Genomic DNA, 23294 nt, shown 5'->3' with positions numbered 1-23294 from the left:
AAAATAACAAGGCAACTAAACGTTGTGTTCACCATATTGTATAGCGTTTAAATTCATTTTCTAATTATAAATTGTAGGATGTTTAGTAATCTGTGAATGTGCTACATTTGAAATAAAATTGATTTTAATATTTGTATTTTAATTAACATTTAAAAAAATTAAAGAAAAAAAGATTTTTTTTTTTTAATTATTATTAATCTTAAAGGATGTTTGTAGATTTTGGACACAACTGACGCGGGAGAGTTAATTAGTCAAGTGGGAACAGTTATTGGCTGTCTGATGCTGATAATCTCAAAACAGTCTGGCCAATATTTATGTCCATCACTAGCCTTGAGGTTTTTCCGTCTAGAGGCATGGAGAGTAGGATGAAAGAAAGTAGTATTAGCCAGAGTGGAGGAGGAAGATTGTGTCACACAATGTAGTGTGATGAACAGCAGTAGCTACTAGTTGTTGTGGCACTACAGCCGTGTCGCTCTAGGAGAGCTGCCTGAACCCTTATTCTAAAGCTTGTGAAATATTTTTCTCATGCCATCGCTGCCACACACCCACTCTCCCCCTTGTGAACTAGAACACACACACTCTCTCTTTCTCCCTCCCTCCCATACAGCTTTTTCCATATCCTATAATCCATTACAGCACTAGCACTCCTTCCTTTCACCCCCTATCTCTCCCTCTCCCTCTATTTCCTGGCAGACCGGCATGACCTTCTGTTTTTCTCAAGGTCTCTATTTCGACATTGAGCGCGTGAAGAGAGCATCTATTACATTTAAGCATGAAAGCTCCCTCTAACCTCCTTTCATCCCATAATTTTTAAGGGGTGGTGGAACACTTTTTAGCAAATTAAGTTTATAAGAGCATAGCTATTGTTTTGCATGCAAATATGACCTGGATTCATATCCTGACATGTGTATATATATATATATATATATATATATGTGTGTATATATATATATTAATTTTTTTTCTTCAGCCTCATGTTATTCTTACATCAGTAATATATCAATTTTTCTATATTTTTGGATATCTGATAAAAAGCACAATATGGACATATTGGCGACATCGAATACCAATATATGTACGTGCACAGTGCTTTAGAAATTTACAAAACCTTTATACTGATATTCTAAATATATTTACAAGGCACATTTTATTATTATAGAAATATTTTTGATCCCCTAATAACACTTGTACCTCTAAACCTCTAACCATAAAAGAAATGTAACGGATAAATGCACAGTGACAATCATTTTAGTCACAATATAGTATGCAGTGACTAAAATTGTACATTTTTCAAAAATCTCTCAAAGAACAAAGTGCAAATTATAATGTCAAAATAGGAAAATTCATTGTCACTGAACATATTTTAAAAATGTCATTTATTAAATACAATAAATCAAGTTATTAATTGCAGTCATTCAGTATTCTTTGAACCTAAAAGGATTCGTAAACATTTTGTACATCAGACCCTAAATGTCAATACATAAATTAAGTGTTTCATTGACTATTCAAACATATGAAAATGTGTGTTCTACAACAGCACTTTACGCACAAATACTTAAAATTACTAATGTTTTTTAAATATATTTAAAATTATTTTAAATTGTTACATTCAAAATCCATTTAGCTGAAGAGGAACATGCGTGTCGTTTTTTTTTTGTCATAGTTTGTCTGATCTGACTGCATCTTTTCTGTCAGAGTAGCATTAATTCTTCACAGGAGGAAGCCATCTTACAGAGGCTGTGTGTCACATGGCACAAGTTCTTATTTTTAGCTGGATTAGTGGAGTTTCAGTGCTTTCACCCACACACACGTTAGCTCTCTCTGAGACAGACACACACACACGCCCATTAACTCTAATACTGAGCACGCTGTAGCTTTTTTCTGTCACACACACTACTTAGATACCTCTCAGCTCACACAGCAGCACCAAAAACCTTCTAAAGGCACTCTCTGTCTTTCCATGGCATGAGACTTTTTACTTTTCCCATCATTTCCCCCACTTTACTCCCTTACTCACTCTGAACATGTCTTTTTCTTCTCTCGTGCACAAAGAAAAAATCTGGCTGTGGGCTCTTGTGATTAAAATGCTACGGTTTCACAATCCATTGAAGCGATATATTCTGTTCTGCCGATAGATACTTCACCAACACCCAAATCCTACAACGCATAGTCTTATTGTGCTGTCAATATGCTGATAGAATGTTAGTAAGACAAAGTGCACACACACACACACACACACACACACACACACACACACTAGTCAAGGTCCGGCGATTTAATTTAACATATTTTAAGAAAGCATTTTGGTGTGTGGTAAAGTTTTGTGTAAGCAAATGCAAAGTATTGCGTTCACATTTCCTCTAACACTACTGCTCTGATATGAGCTTCTCTTGCTTTAAGGCTTTATGTTTATTCGAGAATTCTGTATATGCTTGAGGTTGTTTCAAAGGAATGTTTTACAACAGTGTCTGCAAGGCAGCAAAAGAGCTGTTGTACTGAATGCCAGCACAGCTGTTACTGAAAGTAATTTTTATTTCAACCGTTCTATAAACAACAGATTCTGCATTCTTTTTTTCTGTAATTTTTAAAATTGTTTTAGCAAGACTTTCTGACAGTAATGCAACATTATATATACTATTATTATATAAAGGTTATATTCAAAAACATTAAAATGTTTACATTAACACATATTAGGCCTACAGCCTTTTTTTATTAGATATGATCCTTAGATATTGCTGTACATCTGTCTTCAAAATGTAAAAGCAATGGCTAATTTCTCCATATTTACATTTATGTATAATAAATTCAGATGATAGCAGTAGCAAATGATAACAGAAATATTCCGTATGTTAATGAACACTGTGCATTAGTGGTGGGTATTTTTTCCGTGACTCTTCTTGCACGTTTCATGGATATGCCAGTATAAGTCGACAGGTTTCTGTCTTTGAGTGAGTCAGTCATTCCTTTTACCGATTCGTTCAACACGGTATTTCATTCAAGAACGAAACATTCAATCATTTACTCAACCGATTCATTCAAAGCGCTGTTGTTAGAATGAGTCATGAATAATTCGCTCAACTGATTTTAAACACTGATTCATTTAGGAAGAAAACACACCGCCGTGATAATGCTGTGACTATGTTTGGAAATATGTTCGTTGTCAGAGCAAAACCAGACCAATTAACTGGAAATATTGTGTCTAAAATGTAAGTTACTCAATGTTAACTTTCAACGTTTATTGAGCTGGTATATAAATGCAGTGTTAAACTCACAAGCGTGCTATTTTTCTGAATGCCCGCTGTTTGGATTTTTCTTCCTTGTCCTCATCATCCTCTTACTTTAATAATGCTCGCTTGACTCAATCATCTTAAGGCAGCAGAGTTGATGTGAAGTTTATGCTGAAGGACACGCATTCAAATGGAATCCAAAACTGAGACGTTAGCATGCCTTTCAAACAGCACTGATGAGGTGCAAAATGCTGGTTTGCACGGTTATTCGTTCATTTTCGATGTAATGTGCTACTGGGGACTGCACAGTAGAGTGCCGGTTTCTGCCTTGTGGCTCAGAGACACCAAAACTAACCAGCTGCTATCTTCAGCACTGGCCTTGTGGGTCCATAGCACTTCTGCGCTCCGAGCATCATGCTAAACATAGAAAATGGCATGAAGGGACGCAGGGAGGGGAGTGGAGGAAAAGAGTTGCGGGCTCCAGGACAATGCAGAACATTCTGTTCCCCATTGGCAGATCAGTATCCCTGAGTTCCAGTGAGTCCGATGAAGCTGCGGGGTAATGATTCGTTAGGGCAGTTTTGCAATGCTGATTTTGCTTTAACGATTGAACCCTGTATTCAGAGTGTTCATATTATTTTACGCTGTTTTGTTTTCCTTCATTTGTTCACGGTACAGCAAGCATTATGAAAGTACATGACTCTTTTGGTATTTGATGTCTGGATATTCTCAATGGCACATAATACAAATAGCATCATCATACAACCAAATGAGTATGCATTATCTTAACCACACTATCTCATTCATTCAGTATTTCATCTTATATAATACATGTGTGATTGTATAATACAAATATGTCTTATGTCATCAAATTTAATATTTTCATTTCATATTATATTAAAGTGATATTTCAAATAATTTGCCAGACTATAAAAATGAAAATGACTGTTAATTATTCATGTTACATAGTGCTTATACTTATATTTCCGAAAGCAGCACATAAATTACTCTTTATTAAGTATATATAATAAAATATAATTAATATAATATAATACTTTGTCTCTACAACAGGACAGTGTAACCAAACATGGAAATAGCATGTTATCTTTCTAGTCCCTTAGAATACTGTTCAAAAGTTTGAAGTCAGTAAGATTTAAAAAAGAATTTAAAAAAAATAGTTAAATTAATTATTTTATTCAGCAATTATGCATTAAATTGATCAGAAATTACAGACTTCTACACCGTTACAAAAAAACTTTAATAAATAAATACTTTTCTTTTAAACTATCCATTTATCAAAGAGTTCTAAAAAAATTTTATCATGGTTTCTACAAAAATGTTAAGCAGCACACCTGTTTTCATAGATAATAATAAGAAATAATTATTGAGCGCTGAATCAGCATATTAGAATGATTTCTAAAGGATCATGTGCCACTGAAGACGGTTTAAATTATATTAAAATAGAAAACAGTTATTTGAAATTGTAATAATGTTTTATAATATTATTGATTTTACTGTATTTTTTAATCAAATAAATGCAGCCTTGGTGTGCATAAAATACCTCTTCCAAAAATGTTTACTTATGTTTACTGTTTTTTTTTTTTTATTCTTGAATTTAGTGCACAATAGCTCAGCAAAATCAAAATGCATTAATATAATTTATTTTGTGTCTTTTGTCATTTCATTTAGTTGTCTGGGTGTAAATTTGACAAAACACCTTCATTTTCTCTCCCCTATTCAGTTAAGTAACACTTTTTTTTTTCATCTACACCTTTTTTGGGTGCCAGGCTTGAATGTAAGAAATTGAAAGCCCAAATCCCAAAACAAATTTACATTGAGATAGCTTAAAATTAAATTAGGTCTAATTGAACTTTATTTTCTTTTTTTACGAAAATAATTAAGATGCACATTTAAGATTGGATGCAAACGTTGATACTTCCCCCTCTGTGGACTAACACTGAAATCACTCGTCCACATTTCCTATCTTTTCCTCATGCATCATCTCTGGCCCACAGCTAAAGCTGCTGCACTCATGCAATTATCATAATTACTAAAGACTCTGCAGTCTGCTGCTGAGTGTGCACACGCACACACTGAAAGCTGTTTCTTCATTCACACAAAAGAAAAGGAACACTTTTGTTTTTCACACGGATGAAATGTAAATGACTCTATAAATAAGATGCGGCTGCTGAAATGATAACGTTATAGCAGGAGAATGGATTCATCAGGAGAGGTTGAAGTAAAAAGCACTGTTGATAGTTCCAAAGAAAGAGTGTCTCTAGTCTGATTATGTGAAGCTGAAAACGACAGTAAGTCAACAATGTTCAAGGCAGACGAACCATCTTTTAAGTCTTAAGTGATTCTGTCATTGGAGAAATCACTTTAGTGCAGTTTTTCATCCTGTGTTGACATATTTCCTATTGAAACAGGAAGTTAGGGCTAGATATATTGGTTTTTGCCTGTAGGTTGCAGAGGAGGAATATTCTTATATTAATTGGACATGGCAGCAATGTTCTACAATTTGGGAAAAATTTATTCTGATAAAAAAAATTGCGATTGTGATTTTAAAATGCAATATATATATATATATTTATATATAATATAAGAGATCCAGGCTTGCTGTGCTTGTTTGTAAGGCAGCATTACTTAAAATGAACTTGCATTCTCCCCTGGTAGTGACATTTAGAGGTTAAAATAGTGTGTTTGACTGAGCTTAAATGAATCATGCTGTTACAGGGTAATCATGATAAGAGGGATCCAGAGGGAATCTATAGGACTTCTACTTGGGAGAATGGGGGTGGATGTACCATTAAAGTACTGATGGATATTGGCTACTCTGTTATGAGAACTATAGGGGTGCTTTGTACAGACTAATGTAATTATATATATTTAAAAAAAAAGTGATAATCTGTACTGTTACACCTTTAAACACAAAAACACAATTGCTATTTTAGTATAATTTATATACAATTGTAGTATTTGTTAATTTAAATATTAAATATTTTCAGTTTTCATTTTCATTTTAGTTTAAAGGCACAGTATGTAAGTTTCGCTGCTAGAGTTCGCTTATTCAAAACAGTAACAAAGGCTAAGCTTGATGACACCGTGAATGAGCTTGGAATCATGGAGGCGTCGTATTCACCCCCACAGCTGATGGAAAACAATCCAACGGGACTCAGGTAGAAATCATGTTCATGGATGAGCTAATGTATTCAAGTTGTATTAATGTTAATAACTGTGTGGTATGAAGCAGGGCGCAGCCGAGAGACTGGGACGTTTTACATTGCTGTATTTATTATGCTTACAAGCTGCAGTCGGCCGCTCCTTTCATTTCATTTTATTGTTTGTTTTTTATGAGCAAAGTTGTAATTAACATCTGCCTCCTTCTTCCCTGAACTTGAACTTTGTTACAGTTACATTTGATCACATAAATTCACATTGTTTTATTTCATTCTAATGAAATAGCCGAAATTACTACTAATACAGGTCACTTTTTTTTGACTAATTAAAATTGTGGGGTAACACAGCGCTGTTTTACTTGGTAAAAAAAAATCATACTAAAAATACATTTGAGTGTGTTGAAAGTTATGTTAAAACATTTCTCTGTGCGGTGGCTTGTTGCACATTGCAGTAAGCTATATCGATATTTGAGTATCATATTAATAAAAGCTAGATGCCATTTATGTTGCTAAATGACATGCAGTTAATTTTAAAATATTGTATGGTGCAGAAAATGCTTTGTTACTGTTACTACAAATAAAGCTCTTTCTGATTTTGCTATGTTAGCCAATATAGTGTTGTCTCTGAGGCATGGTACAAACATGGTATATAACAATGATTTAATATATATTCTCTGGATAAAAATATTGTGTACATATGTAAGTAATATAATGCAAGTACACGAGTCAACAAAATACAGTATATAACAATGTTTTAGTGTTTTTTTTGTGTGGATATTTTAATCCAAAAATCTTACTGTGCCTTTAAGTTTTAGTAATTTTGTTATGTGCTTTTGCCATTTTTATTAGATTTTTAAATGTAATATATAATGAATATATTTCAGATTTACATTTAGTAGTACGGAGGCACTAAAGTTACATGATGAGGAAAAAACAATTCAATTTATAAGCGGTTTTCCTCATGGGGACCAAAAAATGTCCCCTCAAGGACAAGGATTTTGGATATTGCCATCTTTGTGGGGCATTTTGTCCCCATAATGTTGGGTTTACCTGGCCTAGAGCTGTCAAGTTAGAGTGTTAACATACATCACCTCCTGTATGCCTGTACCCGGCCTTCATAAAAACCATTCTGGATATAAGAAAGAGAAAAGCACACTCGGATATATTGAGGGCTGCAAGCTTTTCCTCAGGGTTATAGTATTCTCTGTGCAGACAGTTCAGAAGGCAGATAAAGTCAACTGCCATGTGTGTGTGAAGTAGAGAGGACAGTAGCAGAGAGATGAACACAGATGGTGCTGTGATGCCTCACAGGCACATGCTACTTTGTACTTTTCCACCTTCCTCCTACACACTTGCTCACAGAAAACCCTGTTTCCTTTAGATTTTGTCACACTGGTGGTTTCAAGATGAACGACAACATAACATCTTGCTAAACTTTTTTTCTTTTTTTTTTGGTATGCTTAGCAAGCCACCATATGCATGACAGCGCAATAGAGCACAATTAGAGGTTTTGAATGTTTCAATGATGTGATGAAAACAGGGATGTAAGCTAGAAAAAAGGTCATTGTATAATTGTACTTTACAATATATCTAATAATATAGTATATGTTAGGGAAAATGTACAGTCAGCCAGTCATTTTTTCAAATTATACTCTGACAAAGTCATTAGGAGGACGGAGGTTATATTTTGTGATAATGACTGGCTCACTGAAAACTCTTCTGCTTATTACACTGGTACTTACCAAATGAATAAATAAAAAGTCATGAAATATTGATTTGAGTTTATTTTATTGTGTGGGGAGAAAGAGTGGAGGGATACGAGAGACTAGCATAGCTGTGTAGAACAAAAGTTACCAGAGAATATGTTCCTTACATTATATGAAAATGTTTGACCACAGGATGATCGACCAATCAGAATCAAGTATTCCAGAGAGCCATTACATATGCTATGCAACGCTTTACAATAAAATAGTGGTTTTCAAGTAGTGAACCTGCTCTGAGGACATAGATAAGCAGTACTAAATGCAAATAATAAAATTCATCTAACCTTATACAGTGGTCTTTTAAAACTTTTCAATAGATCAACCCTTAAAAAACGAGGAAAAAAATATTTAAATGTTGATGTCAAATGTAGTGTGTCCAAATGAAAAGAAAACATGACCTAGGCTAGATTAAATACTGGTTTAACAAGGATGGTTTGTGTGACCACAATGCGTTTGCGCTGTTACTTATTGCCTCTGTTGTTAATTGCACTGATATTACATTACAGCCATTAAGTGTTAATGCACTGATATTACATTACAGCCATTAAGTGTTAATGCACTTAATGGCTGTTCCCTTCTCATATTCAGCAGCCTAATATAATATTTGGCCCATGTTATTTGCTCCATGTGTTAGGCTGATAAATCACACTTTGCTGTTTGTACATTTTCCTGTTTAACCTGTCATGTCACAATTTTGCATCTCGTTGGGCACTTCATGGTAACGTTAAAGGGATGGATAGAAAATTCTGTCATTATTTACTCACCCTCATGAAGGTCATTCCAAACCATATTGTTATAATATCGGTAGTGTATGTTGTAAATTAACAATGTTTACTCGTTCTCAGTGTTACCTGGACATGAGAAATTAACTTTTTTTTTCCCAGCTAGGGCTGGGTACCGAGTTTCGATACTTTTTAGGTACCGATCGAATTGCCTCGATAGGCTACTATCGAGTATCGAAAAATGACATGTTGTTCGGTACCAGATTTCGATACCTAAGGGGTTAACTCGTCAACGTCAGTGCTCAAACAAATACATATGAAATGCACAACGACACACATAAAGTTGCTCACGCACATACATGTGCAGAGTTTGCGTAACTCTACACACACGAGAAGCGCGGAACTCTCCACGCACATACTCATATGAGACGCGCGCACGCACAAACTCTCCACGCGCATACGAGACGCGAGCACACACACAAAACTCGCGCACATACTCAATGAGACGCGAGCACACACACACAAACTCTCCGCGCACATATTCATGAGACGCGAGCACACACACATAATACCTTAAAGATGTGGAAAAGTCGATCAAAAGTGTGGGTACATTTCTCCAGGCTCGATGCCAACAGCGCGCGATGCAGTATTTGCGGTAAAATAATTGCTGCAAAGACCGGTACCACGACAAATATGATGAAGACCTTGACAGTGCACGGCCACGGAGTAAAAATAATAGCAGAAAGTTGCTTCGCCTTCGACTGGTAAATGAAGAGGTACCTTGTTGATCACTCTGACAGTGTTTATATTGCAATAATAACCTACTGAGTGTACACAGCCGTTCAAAAATGTGTTGGTCAGTCAGAATTTTTTTTTTTCAGTAAGGATGCATTAAAGTTATCAAAAGTGACATTAAAACGTGTAATGTTACAAAATATTTAGTTTTTAAATAAATGCTGTTCTTTTGACATTTTTATTCATCAAAGAATCATGAAAAAAAATGTATCATAGTTTCCAAAATATTAAGCAGCAAACTGTTTTCATATTTCTGAAGGATCATGTGACACTGAAGTAATGATTTTGAAAATTCAGCTTTGACATCACAGGAATAAATTACATTTTGAAATATATTCAAATAAGATTTTAAATTGTAATACTATTTCACAATATTACAAGTTTTACTGTATTTTTTATATAAAAAAAAAATTCAGCTTTGGTGAGCATGAGCTCTTTATAAAACATTTTTTGTTCCTTTGTGCTTTTTTTGTTCCTTTGTGCACTGGCTAAGGAGCCAGACTGAAAAAATAAAACCAACATTTTCTGAGGTAATGTGTTATGTAATCTTGTTAAAATGGATTTAATAAAATTGGTATCGAAAAAAGTATCGTTAGGAAAAATTATCGAAAATGGCACCGGATCGAAAGATTTTGAACGATACCCAACCCTATCCCCAGCAAAAGTCTTTTGACAGCTCCAGGGCTTTCGTGAATGCGGCAGTTTCTCCCCTCCGTTTGGCCTAAAACACTGTGTTCGGGGTCATTCAGTTTGAAATGTTGACTACAAATACAGAGGTTTTTCAGATTTTCCGTCGCAGCGTTCTCTCCATATTTAAGATTCTTTGCAGCATTTAGCCACTGCCTACAGTGAGCTGAATCCTTCACTGGAAACTCACTCCCGCTAAACGCTTACTCTTTGAATTCTTGCACCTGGGAACATTACAAGTCGACATCATTATGACTAAAAGTTTGATAAGAAGTATTTCCTACTAAAACAAGGCAGTATTTGACTCTGGTGAAGTGAATCCATAGCAGACTGGTGGGAGTGGCCTTGGACGGCAACATGCCCAGTGCATTATGGGTGTTTGGGTATTTGGCAAAAGGGAAGACAACAGCCTTTTTTCTCTGTTTTCTCTAGTCAGGTAGCACTGATTTCACATTTTCTTTCATCTTTCTACTGTTTAGCCAGCCAAGTTTTTTTGAAAGCCTCTTTTGTTAGCAGTAAAGAACCCTTTTAAACAGCTCTTTCAGTGTAAGTAATAATATAATATAATCTATTTCTAAAATATAGAAGTTCGTAGTGATTTCTCAAGCTACCCCTAAAAATAAATAATATAATTCTAAAATGTATAAAATTATATGTTGAATAAAATATAGAATTTTCATTTTTGAGTGAGCTTTTTTCTTTCTTTTTTTTTTGGTTTGCTTTTAATAATAATAATAATAAAAAAAAAAAATGTCATTGTGTTGGGGTACCACATTATATCTATTGTAAAATCTGGGTCCTGAAGCAAAACCGGTTTATAACCACTGCCATAAAACACAGTGGCACTGTAACTGTGAGAGCTTTGCGCTTCTGCTTTATATGATGAGGAGGAGGAGGAGGATACTGTTTGGCCTGCTCTTTTTCTCCTTCACAACACTTCTCTCATTCTGTTGCTTACTCGTTCGTCACTCTGTCATCTTGTGCCCTGATGACATTCAGGCAGAGTGATGAATCACATCAGGAGAGAGAGAGAGAGAGAGAGAGAGAGACAGAGAGGAAGTTGAAGAGGCGTTCAGTGAAATACAAGATGTATTATGCATGAAAAATCAACATATTTAAAAAATACGAAGGACTTAAGTACACAATTTCTGCGAGGGAAAGTTAAAATTAGAGCGTGCAAGTGAGAGAACTAGTGTGAGAAAGATGTAGCTAGAGATATCTGGCTGTGAGAATAGAGAGAATGTGTGTTATTGAGTTTGAAGGTGGGTGTTTTTTTTCTTAAAGCAGAAAGAGTATTTTTAAGTGTAGACTTGAGAAGAGACTACTTGTGGGAGTGTTTTGGTAAAAACAAGGATGTATTGAATGTCTCTTGCTAATAAAAAGAAACCCACTGTCCTTTGTCATTTGTTTCTGAAAAATCTCTAACCCTTTTGCGGCAGCACATCATTTACTTTAGTCTTGAACCGCTATACATCTGGATCCATATCTGAATGTGCAAAAATCTGATAACAGATTTAACGGAAACCATTTAAGATCAAGTCACTGATTAAAAAGATCTCATTTATAATGTTGTATTATCTATGATAATAACAGATAAATGCATTGGTCTTGTGAAATATTTCTGCGTTTTCACTTTTTTTTCTTTCATTTCTCCTTGTAGATCACCAAGCAGCAGCTGCAGACCACTAAGGACCGCTTTGAGTCTTTTCTCAAAGGAGACACACAGATTGTGGCGGATGAGGCCTTCATCAACGCTGTTCAGAGCTATTTTGAGGTGAATTATCATTGCAACAGCAGAATGAAATTGACCCTTGTCTTGCTCAAGTAATCACCCATGGCATTATTGGTTGCTCAACCAAAATTTCTTTTAAACATCTACCCTTAAACATTTAAACCAGCCTCAAACTGGTTTGAGAACATATCAGACTTTTTTTTAAATTAGAGTTGTTATTTTATGTTATGTTATAGTGTTATGTTGCTGATATTCATCTTCTTCTATATTATAATGATTTATACGCTACTGTTCAAAAGTTTGAGGTCAGTAAGATTCAGTAAGTAAATAATGCTTTATTTAGCAAGGATGCATTACATTTATAAGTGACAGTTACAGACTTAAGATTTCCATTGTTAAATAAATGCTGTTCTTTTGAACTTTATATTCATTAAAAAATTATCCGTTCCACAAAAATATTGAGCTTTTTGAGATATTTAAATGTTGAACTGTTTTCAACATTGATAATAACAATTTGTTTGTGAGCATCAAATCAATATATTAGAATTAAGTATCCTGTGACACTGAAGACGGGAGTAATGATGCTGAAAATTCAGCTTTGCGATCACAGGAATAAATTACATTTTAAAACATTAAAATGGGGTGAAAAAATAGAAAACAGTTATTTTAAATTGTAATAATATTTCACAATATTGCTGTTTTATTGTATTTTTGATCTAAAAGACTTTTCAAAAACATAAAAAAAATCTTACCAACCCCAAACTTTTGAATGGTAGTGTTTTAATAATTTTTCTCTGATTAGCTTAAAATGTGCAGGCCGCAACCTTTTAGTGCCTACCAGAGCCTGCAATCACAAAGACAAGTGTGCATTCCCAACAATACATATTTCAGTGATATTTGACAGGTAATAGTGCTATTTTATGCTTGCTTCCCCACAAAAAATTGCTTACAGCACCTTTAAACTGAAATCTCTTAACATTAAAAGTATAAAGACATTAAGGGACAGATTTACTAAACGGCAAATTAGCGTGAGAGCGCAGTTCCAAAAAAGCCGATGGGAGTGAAAAAGCTCTGCGATTGATCTACTGATGACACACAAATTAAAGAACACAGACACAGCTGGATCATTTCCATAATGACCAATGCAATCTACCAGTTAGCGTCTAGTTTAAGCTTATTTTGGGCGGTAAATAATAGCGCAAACACCAGTAAATTGACTAGCAAACCTTATTAAATCACCTTGCATGATTCATTTAAATACTCTCCTCCCATAAATGTTGCATCTGAAAGGGAAACTCCTACAAATGCTTATGCAATAAGGTCAATCGCAAAAATAACTGTCCACGCTTTTTCATCTCTAATTTTTCACTGCGAGTCTTTAATAAATCCTGACGGTAGTTGTGCATATTTAACGCCAAAAAAGGGTTTGCGCTGACACAAGCTGCTAGTAAATCTGTTAGCAATAAGTGCTTTGCTGTTAACATTTTTCCTGTTAATTCGCCAAATTGTCCTCTATAGAATAGTGCGCTGAATGAATGAAAATGAGTTTGGTGTCTCTGTCCGTGTGAGGTCGCGGCATGTTAACCTCTCCTTTAGGCGATTAGCTCGGGGCTAATGATGGCAAACAACAATGATATCATGAACCCGTCCTTTGATTATTGAACTGTGTGTCTTGAAATGTTGCATAGCCAGTTGTAGTTACCACGCTACAGATTAGTCAAAACATTTAGATGATCACATGCCTTCGTAAGTGAATTATCATGGAGATGAGAGCGCCTAAATAGCCCTTCAGGGCTCTCCTTAGCTAAAACACATCTCAAATACAAGTGTTTACACATGCTCTGTGAAGAGATTGCTATTCTAATGGATTCAAGTATTGTGGTAAGGTCACTACATTACTACATCCTGTTGCTGCGGTTTGGGCTTCTGTGCATGCTAATTACTTGAATTACTTCATATGACTGAAAGTGGCTATTAGAACACTTTAGACTGCCTCGCATATGAAATCATTAATACAAATGCTTTGTGTTTAATTGTCATAGTTGTAAATAATTATTTCATGTAGCCAGAAGCAATTTCAAGACTATTTCAAGAGTGTTTATGAGTGCTAACTGAGAAATGTTTATACAGTACATATAAATAAATATGTATGTGTAGCACATCTGTAATGTTTTCTACAGTGCTAACAAGTCCCAGCTTTAACAGACAATTTAGTTATGAAATGGGCAAATTGTGAACTGCTTGTAATATTCCTCTAAAATTTCGGAAACCTCTGAAATCAGACTCAGGTTTCTGGAATGTTTCAACTAGAAAAGTCATTGCAGGGCCTGTTTGCGGAACTGTTCATTTCCAAATCAGTGTCATAGCAGGCTACAGAAAGAGAAGCTCACTGTAAACTGCAGTCTGGATTGGGACCAGACAGCAATTTAAAGCTCTATTTGTCTTCTTGAATGGAGAACGATAGAAGGCTTTTAAATGGAATGAAGAAAAGCAGCTGCCAAGCACACCAATTGTTAAGAAAAACATAAATCATGTTTTACTCTCACCTCTATAAACCGGATTTGAAACATTGCGAATAGGAAAGGAGGAGGCAGTTGGAACTCAATAGCCATTTCGTTTGGACTCCCTTCACTCTGGTTTGAATTAGGAAATATCTTCTGAATAATTCAGAGAGAGATAGAGAGAGAGAGAGAGCCCACTGCAACATTTTTGCCCACACTGATCCCATCATTTCAAAGCAGTGAAATTTTACAGTTACCATTGCTTTCCATGGGTTTAATGGCATTGGTTATATTACTGCAGTATTTCACAGTAGATGATGTTGTATCTATCACAGCATAGAATATTAAAGCAAAGCACTGAGGCATAATTTTCTCTAGCAGATTGGAGTGATTGAAAACACAGTGAATGTTTTAAAGTCACCCAAGAGAAACTTTTTGAAGGGAAAATTGTTTTCCTGACTTTATCACCACGTCACCTTTAAAGGTCCAATGAAATGGTTTGGCGAGTGCAAATTTTTTTCTTATTCTATAATGTTAATTATATTTCCTGTAGAAACAGGAAGTTTTGATGGGACATATCTATGGACCCCTACCTTTTTTAATCACCTGGAGTATTTAGTTATTTAGCCTACTTACATTAGAGAACCATTCTTGGTAGTCAGAGTTGCCAATATTTGTTTCAAAAAAATTAAATAAAAATAATAATAATATATATATATATATATTTTTTTTTTTTCCGAAAACAATAAACTTTAAATGTGCATATTTTAACACACACACACACACACACACACACACACACACACACACACACACACACATATATATACACACTATATCAATATATTAAAAACAATATAATATATTTGGATATTTAAAAGTGAATTAAGTCAATGTTTAGGTAGCATATAGATTACTAGCACTCCAATTTTGAATATGTCTTGAATTATTTGTTGTCTTTCCCTTGTTTGTATGACCTACAGGTTTTTCTAAAGAGCGACCGTGTCGCTAAAATGGTCCAAACTGGAGGTTTATCTGCTCTAGACTGTCGCGAGGTGTTCAAGCGCCATATCGAGAAACGTGTGCGGAGCCTTCCAGAGATTGATGGTCTGAGCAAGGAGACTGTGCTGAGTTCCTGGATGGCTAAGTTTGACACCATCTACCGTGGAGACGAGGACCCACGAAAGGCGCAGCAGCGCATGACAGCCAGCGCCGCTTCCGAGCTCATCCTGAGCAAAGACCAGCTCTACGAGATGTTCCAGCAGATCCTGGGGATCAAGAAGTTTGAGCACCAGCTGTTGTACCAGGCTTGCCAGGTGAGTGGGAAACATAGGAGCGAGGAAAGGAGCTTTTTGAGCCACAATTTGACCATGAGATGCTCTGAAAATTATTACAGTGTTTTGGTTATATAAAATATTTTGGTTATACACACACACTAAGAGGTCTGACACTTATTTTCCTTCTTTTTTCCTTTTGTTTTGCCTTGAAAATGGAAGGTCATACACACATTGTTGCGATCTATCATTCCACTTGCAATGTTCTTTAATTATTGGTTTATGAACATATGCATCAGAATGATGTTTTGGATGTTGCGACGCTCCTCTTTGTGTTGTGCATATCAAGACTCCTACATTGTTCCAACTCCTACAACTGTTCCAAGTTTTTGCACTTAATCTACTTTAAATGCAAATACACGTGTTGTGTCAACAGCCCCTTACTGTTCACAGTGTGATGTTATGGTAATATCCCAACTGTACCGAGATCTAAGTAAGGCAAAGATCCCTCATGACTACTTCAATCAACATAATATTTTCAGATCTAAAATAATATGTTCTTCTCAAGTGAAGGACGTGCTTGGTTTTATTGTCCTTGAACTCATATTAAATCACATTTCCCTGCCTTACAGAGACTTCAATACTGGCACAGTTAGGATATTTGTCTAGAAGTACAGAAATGTCTTTGGAGGATAAATCAAGAGAAATTTGCATATGTTCCTGTATTCACACACTGCAGGGCTGCAGACATTAATACGGCTTCATCTCATTGGTCTGAAGTTTTTATTACTGAGGTAGAGTTTTCTCTGTTTTTTTAAAGTCGTGCTTGGTTGTGGTTATGTATTTGTGCAAAAGTTATAATCGTTTTCATACAGCTTTTCCCGAACACTAGCCCTGTCTTCCATTGTTAGACCAAACAGGTAGTTCCGCCACAAACTGTCACCATTGGCTGAGCCAGAAGTTGACTTGTCGGCACAGTGTTTTCATTCTTTCACAAGTTAATGTTAAGTTGTCTCTTCACATTAAACTGGGTTATGAGAATGTATTTTACATAAAAACTGCACACTTCACCTTACGATAGCATCGTTAAAAGGTTCTAAGCCAAAAGGTACAGCCGTACGAAAACACTTATTAAGCACTGGGCTTAAAAAATTGCACTCTTATAGTCTTCTTCATATTTTAGCTCTTTTTCCTCAGCTATGTTGAGAGAGATCTCATCTGTGCCTCTGCCATTAAATCTCTCTCTTTCAAATGTGCTTTGAAGATGGCTAACCCACTTTTCCTTGTCTACTTTTCCTGCTAGCTCAGACTTCAGGGTGAGGAATTAGCATAAAGTCTCCCCATGTTCGTCACTCAGAAAGCAAAAAAAACCAGCTAAAGTGACAGAAAATCCGTGTTCGTCCATTCTGTTTTTAATGGATTTTATATTGCTCGGATGGAATGCTACAGAGCATTTACTTGGAGAATAAGTTTATTTCCTAATTAAACGTCCTCAATTTGTAAAAATGGGCAAATAGGCATTTGTTGAAAGCACTTAAGGGATCTATAACACGTTGAAAATGCCTTCAGGGAAACGTGATGTAAGAAATCGTTAATATATCAACTGATCTTCTCGATGGACAAACAAATAGTCAGAGAGTGGAGGAGGGAAGATCAGCATAAAATATCTTTAGTCCTGGCAGTGTTCGTGCCAGTGTAGTCAAACCATCACAGTGCTGTCAGGGGCAAAATTGCTGCATCTGCCAGCAAGTAAGCCCACAACCAGCAGTTTTCACCACTTGTGTGACAAATATACCTGCAAGCACTGTTTCCATGACAAACAAACATTGTTTTGCCGCTGATTTTCTGCCAGTTTCATAGGCACTTTTTTATATTGTTGAATGTTGAAAGTTCTGTCATCATTTAGACTCATGTGCTCATCACCGTGTTATCAGACTCACATGTGTGTGTTTTTTTCTTCTTCTTCTTTTGGGGAATGAAAAGCAGAAATCTACCAGAATGTGCATGCCCGATTTTTTTCCATACAATGTCAATGTCATACAAAGTCATGATGTCAAGTTACAAATGCGCCATTAAGTTATGACTTATATATGGCGAACAAATATTCTTTAACAGTTTGGGTTCAAGAAGGTTTTTTTTAAAGAAATTAATACTTTCATTCAGCAAGAATGCATTCAATTGATCAAAAGTGAAGGTAAAGACTTTTTACATTGTCGCAAAAAAAAAATCTATTTCAAATAAATGCTGTACTTTTGAACTTTCTATTAATCAAAGAATCTTGGGGAAAAAATGATTACTGTTTTCCATAAAAATAGTGTTTTGAACATTGATAATAATAAGAAATGTTCTTGAGTAGTAAATCAACATATTAGAATGATTTCTGAAAGATCATATTAAAATAAAAAACAGTTTCACAGTATCAGTTTTTACTGGATTTTTGATCAAATTAATGCAGCCTTGTTGAGAATAAGAGACTTTTTTTCAACATTAACAAATGAACCCAAACGTTTGAACGGTAGAGTACCTGGGGCCTTATTTAATGATTGAAATTCATTTATAGGCTTAGAGGAGGCAAAAAGAAATGGTCATAAATCTATAGCTTTAGGATTTTGCAGCATCCTCCAAGGCATATGCTTTATGGTGTAGATGGAGAACTCAGTGACACAGATAAAAGAGCTATTTCAAACCCACATTTAATACATCACAGGCATACATTTTGGGATGACTCAGAGGCTTGGGTGTCATATCATCCTTTTATGATCAAAAAGCCCTTGTAATTGCTTTGGGAGATCATCAATTAGCTGGCCAATCACTGCTTTATAGCTTTGAAAAACTAATTTGATGAAAGGTTACTTAATTTTTTTGTTGATGATTTCAGAAATGTTACAACTTGAACTCTCAGCTGATCTCAAAGCTGGCAATAGGTTGGATTTCCGAGACAGAAACGTGTCTACCATGAGTTTGTTTACACATTAAACAAGAATCAATCGGTCCACTAAGCATATTTTGCTTTTGTAGAGTTACAAAAAGCCTCTCTCTTGCTCTTTCCCTTTATCCTCAGGAAGGACTCTGTTGTGTGGGTCGCAAGGCCATGTGTGGGAGGCGTTTTCTCTTGGCTGCCAAAAGATGCTTCATACACCACCTGCAGTGTATTTAATGAAAGCACAATCACACATAATTGGCAAAAATTGTCTAGCGCTCTGTGCATTCAGCTGGAGCAACTGCGCTGTTGACTGCCCTGAACATACACATACCCATCATCGCAAACAAAAACAAGCGATCCGTTGCATTAACTTTCCTCTGGCTCTGTTTTTCCTTTTTCAGAGCTGAAATCATTCATACAGCCACGTGTTTGGACACTTAAAATGTCTAAAATATAATTACATTTAACAACAGAACATCAAACCAAGTTAAATCTGCAAACATGATGCTAGGTTTTTCACTTTTTTATCATTTAAAACCTTTAAACAATTTTTGGTAACACTTTATTTTAGTGTCTTTGTTACACGTGACACGTAGTTACATTAGTAATTTAACTATAAACTATGCATAATTACATGCAATAACCGTAAATCAAACCGTAATCCTAACCCTATAGTAAGCAAATGTGGTTCATTAATATTATTCAGTAGCCTATGTAAACCTTGAAATAAAGTGTAACCCAATTTCTTCATTTTGTCTATATGAATTGTGACTGGGTTTTATATTGTCTTATCTAATACAGTGGCAGACATGGCTTAAATATAAATTTTGGGGTTACTGTGTTTTTAGATTTACTGCATACTTCAGCAGCAAACACTGCAGGCCATTTGAATGCAGAGGTACTGAAGCATCTCAAAAAGAGCGTTATTATCAGCCATTTGTGCATTAATAAACAGAAACCTTTTACAGGAAACCTGTCAGATCAGGATGGATGAGTATGAGTTTAGGATTGCTTTCTGATTATTTCGCCACACAATGGTTAATGAACTGTGGCGGGCAGTTGTGGCGGGAGTGTTTTGTCAAATAATGTTTGCAAATAATGCAGCGGAGATGGCGTATTTAATGTTTGCCGGTGCCATAGCGACTGAAAGCAAGTCTGCATGTCTTACTTTACCGCAGCCTTTCTATTAGTTATACTGATAACATGATCGTTATTTTATGGGTAACAGATTAGGATTCAGTTATCATAGAAGATTTTTTTGGATTACTTTTAAACATCACTGCTTGAATCACTTCTAAGTGAAATTAAATCTCTTTGAGATTAGTCTTAGAAAATAGTGAATGTCTTCTGCACTGTAGTTAGTGCTAGCTCAAACTGGTCCATTCACGCTCATCTCCCTGCAGTCACAAATAGATTTTCTCTGTGATGCACACCTCTGGTGCCCTCAGAGCCTCCTCATTGAATTACTGAATAGATTCATTCAGCCTTTCCTGTTTCTTCTTTCTCCTTGTTGACTGTTCTTTGTTGTTTAGGGGACATGTATAACTGTGAATGTTGGCTTCTCTGACAGCTTAGAAAACGCATGTAAAGAACTGTCTGATGGTATTTACAATCTAGATAGATGGATAGGGCTGCCGATATTGGAAAAAACCTCATTGCACTGTGACATTTTGCTTATACACTGCACCTTGAATAGCTGTATTCGGAAAGAATTAGTCGTTCTAGAATTATTGGGGTGAAAAAAATTGGGTGTTCACACTTGAGTATTCTCTTTATAAGAACCAACTCGAACCAACTCGTTTCAGTAACCATAATGTGAAAAGAGTTTGTTTTTTTTAAAGGTCTTTCCACTTTAGTTATTTTCACCGTTTTTGACCCACCCTTTCAGTATGACTAAAATAATAATATAATTTTATTGTGATTATTAAATAAAAAATATTAAACAAAAATAAGAAATGTATTGCAATAATACTAGCCTATTACTGTAAAATAAATGTTTTATAAAAAATAAACAATAATTATATAGTACAACTTTTAAATTCCACTAATGTTTACATCTTAATTTTCAAAAGTTAAACCATTGCGCTTTTATTTTTATGTGCTTCTGTTTCATCATTTACATGTGCAGCTCATGATAGTGTTTCAGTAAATGAACAAAGCTGATCTGTGATGAAAGCCCTAACATAAGTTTATACAATAACAGTATGCTGTCTTTGCCAAGCCTACATACAGTAATTAATGTGTGCATATGTAAACTGGCAGTGAAATTGTGCTGTCAGACTTCTTCTCTCTGTTCTTTCTCTCTCTCTGAAAGCTCCTTTAATTTGTCAGGCCCACTGCTTTGCATTTAAAGCTTTGCATCCTGTTCATTTCCTCAAAAACAATTGGAAAAAGTTGATGCAACTCATAGCAGTCCAGCTGACCCAACAACAAATGCAGTTTCTTAATGTGTTTTGGAAACAGTAACAGTGGAGGAATAGAGAAAAAGAGAGGTTGGTTCATTGCAGCCGGTGACAGGAGCTGATTATGTGCTCCACTAATCAACAGCTCAGAATGAACCAGCAGGGTTACAGCATACGCACACACACACACACACACACTGCAAATTATCATTCATATTTCTATGCTATCATGCACCGAAACGATGCATTTGTTCTATATAGTAATGTGCATAATTGGATGTCTTTTTTTCTCATTGTCCCTCAAAAGAATGTGTCTGCCTCTGCCCTTTTTAAAAGAACAGTTCGGATGTTCTGTCCTTTCATTATTTTACAGTACATGACGAACTGCGGCATATTTGACTTAACTATTAAAATGAAAACCATCAGTCAGCGTATCTGTCTACTTGTCTCTTTTTTCTCTCTCACTTACTTTTCTTTCTGTCTTAAGGGCATTTTACACAGTACATGCTAGGCAGTAAACTTTTTTTCTATTTTTTTTGCATTTTCTATACACAGGAAACATGCCAATGCAATGCACACTGCTTTAGCTCAATACTAGCACACAAAAACATTGTGCATTTATGAATGAGGCAAATACTCTAAACATTATATTCCAGGTTGCATGTAAGTGATAGCTGATTAAAAAAAAACACTTTGCAACTAAATCTCTCCCATTACAATCATTAAAGTGGTTTAAACTGGAAGCATTCATTGCATTGTGTTCACTCCAGCCTTTTTTCCCCCATCCGGCTAAAATACAATTATTTTAGTAATGTAATGTTTCTGGTCTCTGGTATACTAATTAAAATAATGTTTTTATGTAGATGCAGTTGTAGCAGTACAGTATTCATTCATGCGAATTAAATATGCTTTATAAGTCTTGGCAAAGTTTAAATACTTGGAGTTACTACAGCTATAGTTGTCAAACGGTGTTTCGTAGAAACGAATTATGAATGTTGTTTGTCGCACTGTCATTCTTATATTCATCGTTTTCAGTAATGCGAGTACATATCAATCTATCTGTAACAGAAAAAGCAATAGTGACACATGGTAAAAACATTGTTACGCGCATTACTGTCGGATCCAATATAGTCAGCTGTCAGCACTCATCATCTTTTAATGAACAGTCTTACTAATAGGATCTGAACCTTTGTTAAAAATAAAGTTCATCCAAGCTTTCTTAATGTTAGGATCACAAGAAAGGCAATGTAATGGAAAGACTGTGTTTTCCCACAACTTGGCGAAACGTCAAAATGTCTTATAATCCTCTGAGGCGTCTCTATCGATTTGTTTCTTGAGTAATCCTGTGTTTGCGTCTCTCATATTTACTCACCTTCTACTTCTTTCGTGAATCGGTGGGCGGGGCTAAAAGGGAATGATGTGGGCGTTTATCCTCTGCAGGGGCGGTCTTTCGTCACACTTTGATGTCATACTGAGACAAAATCCGAAATGAGTCGTGCAGTCGAGTTTTGAGCAGAAGCATGGCAACCACTGTCGCTTTCAGTGCCGCCTCCGTTCTGCCGCCTCTGTCTCATTGAAAATGAAATGTAAACCCTTTGTAATTGTGTACTGTGTAAAATGGCCTTTTTACATGGTACACCAAATCCTTCCTTTTCTTCCTTTTTTGGTGTGTTACTTCTTTTGCCTGTCTTAATACCCTGCTTTTGCTGACCACTGCAACATGTTTTCTAATCTATCCCCCCCCACACACACACATACACTCACACAAAACCTCTGTCACTTCCTATCTGCCAGACTGACCAGTAGATCAATAATAGTAGCCAAGATGTTCAATCTTTCGAATATATCAGTGGACAGCCGAAGGTCATGCTGTAGGGTTTAGTCACATGACTCAATCTTGTGCTGTCTGCCCTATTACTTCAGACAATGTCACAGATGTCACTCTCCCACACGCAGCGGAGGAACCTTGAAGGGAAGAGAGAGAATCAAGGCAGGTGGAGAGGTGGTTGAGAGAGATGCCATGAAGGAATGTGGTGACAGCAGAAAACGGTGAGAAAGAGAGAGAGGTGGAAGAAACGAGCAAGGCTGA

At 35.7% G+C, this 23294-nt stretch overlaps 1 protein-coding gene across 8 annotated transcripts in view; it reads left to right on the top strand.

Moving 5' to 3' along the window:
- The window catches only part of cadpsb (Ca2+-dependent activator protein for secretion b), a 78973-nt gene that overhangs the window by 10231 nt on the left and 45448 nt on the right, over positions 1-23294 (top strand). For all 8 annotated transcript variants that reach the window (XM_084127988.1, XM_084127987.1, XM_084127991.1 and 5 more), the window contains exons 2-3: positions 12034-12147; positions 15590-15922. In XM_084127988.1, the coding sequence (XP_083984114.1) occupies positions 12034-12147; positions 15590-15922 (447 nt within the window). The remainder of the gene's footprint in view (positions 1-12033; positions 12148-15589; positions 15923-23294) is intronic.

This window comes from Abramis brama (genome assembly GCF_963993115.1).
Source record: "Abramis brama genome assembly, chromosome: 11".
NCBI classification, from domain to species: domain Eukaryota; kingdom Metazoa; phylum Chordata; class Actinopteri; order Cypriniformes; family Leuciscidae; genus Abramis; species Abramis brama.
Note: the sequence above shows the minus strand (reverse complement) of the source record. Positions and strands in the feature narration are given on the sequence as shown.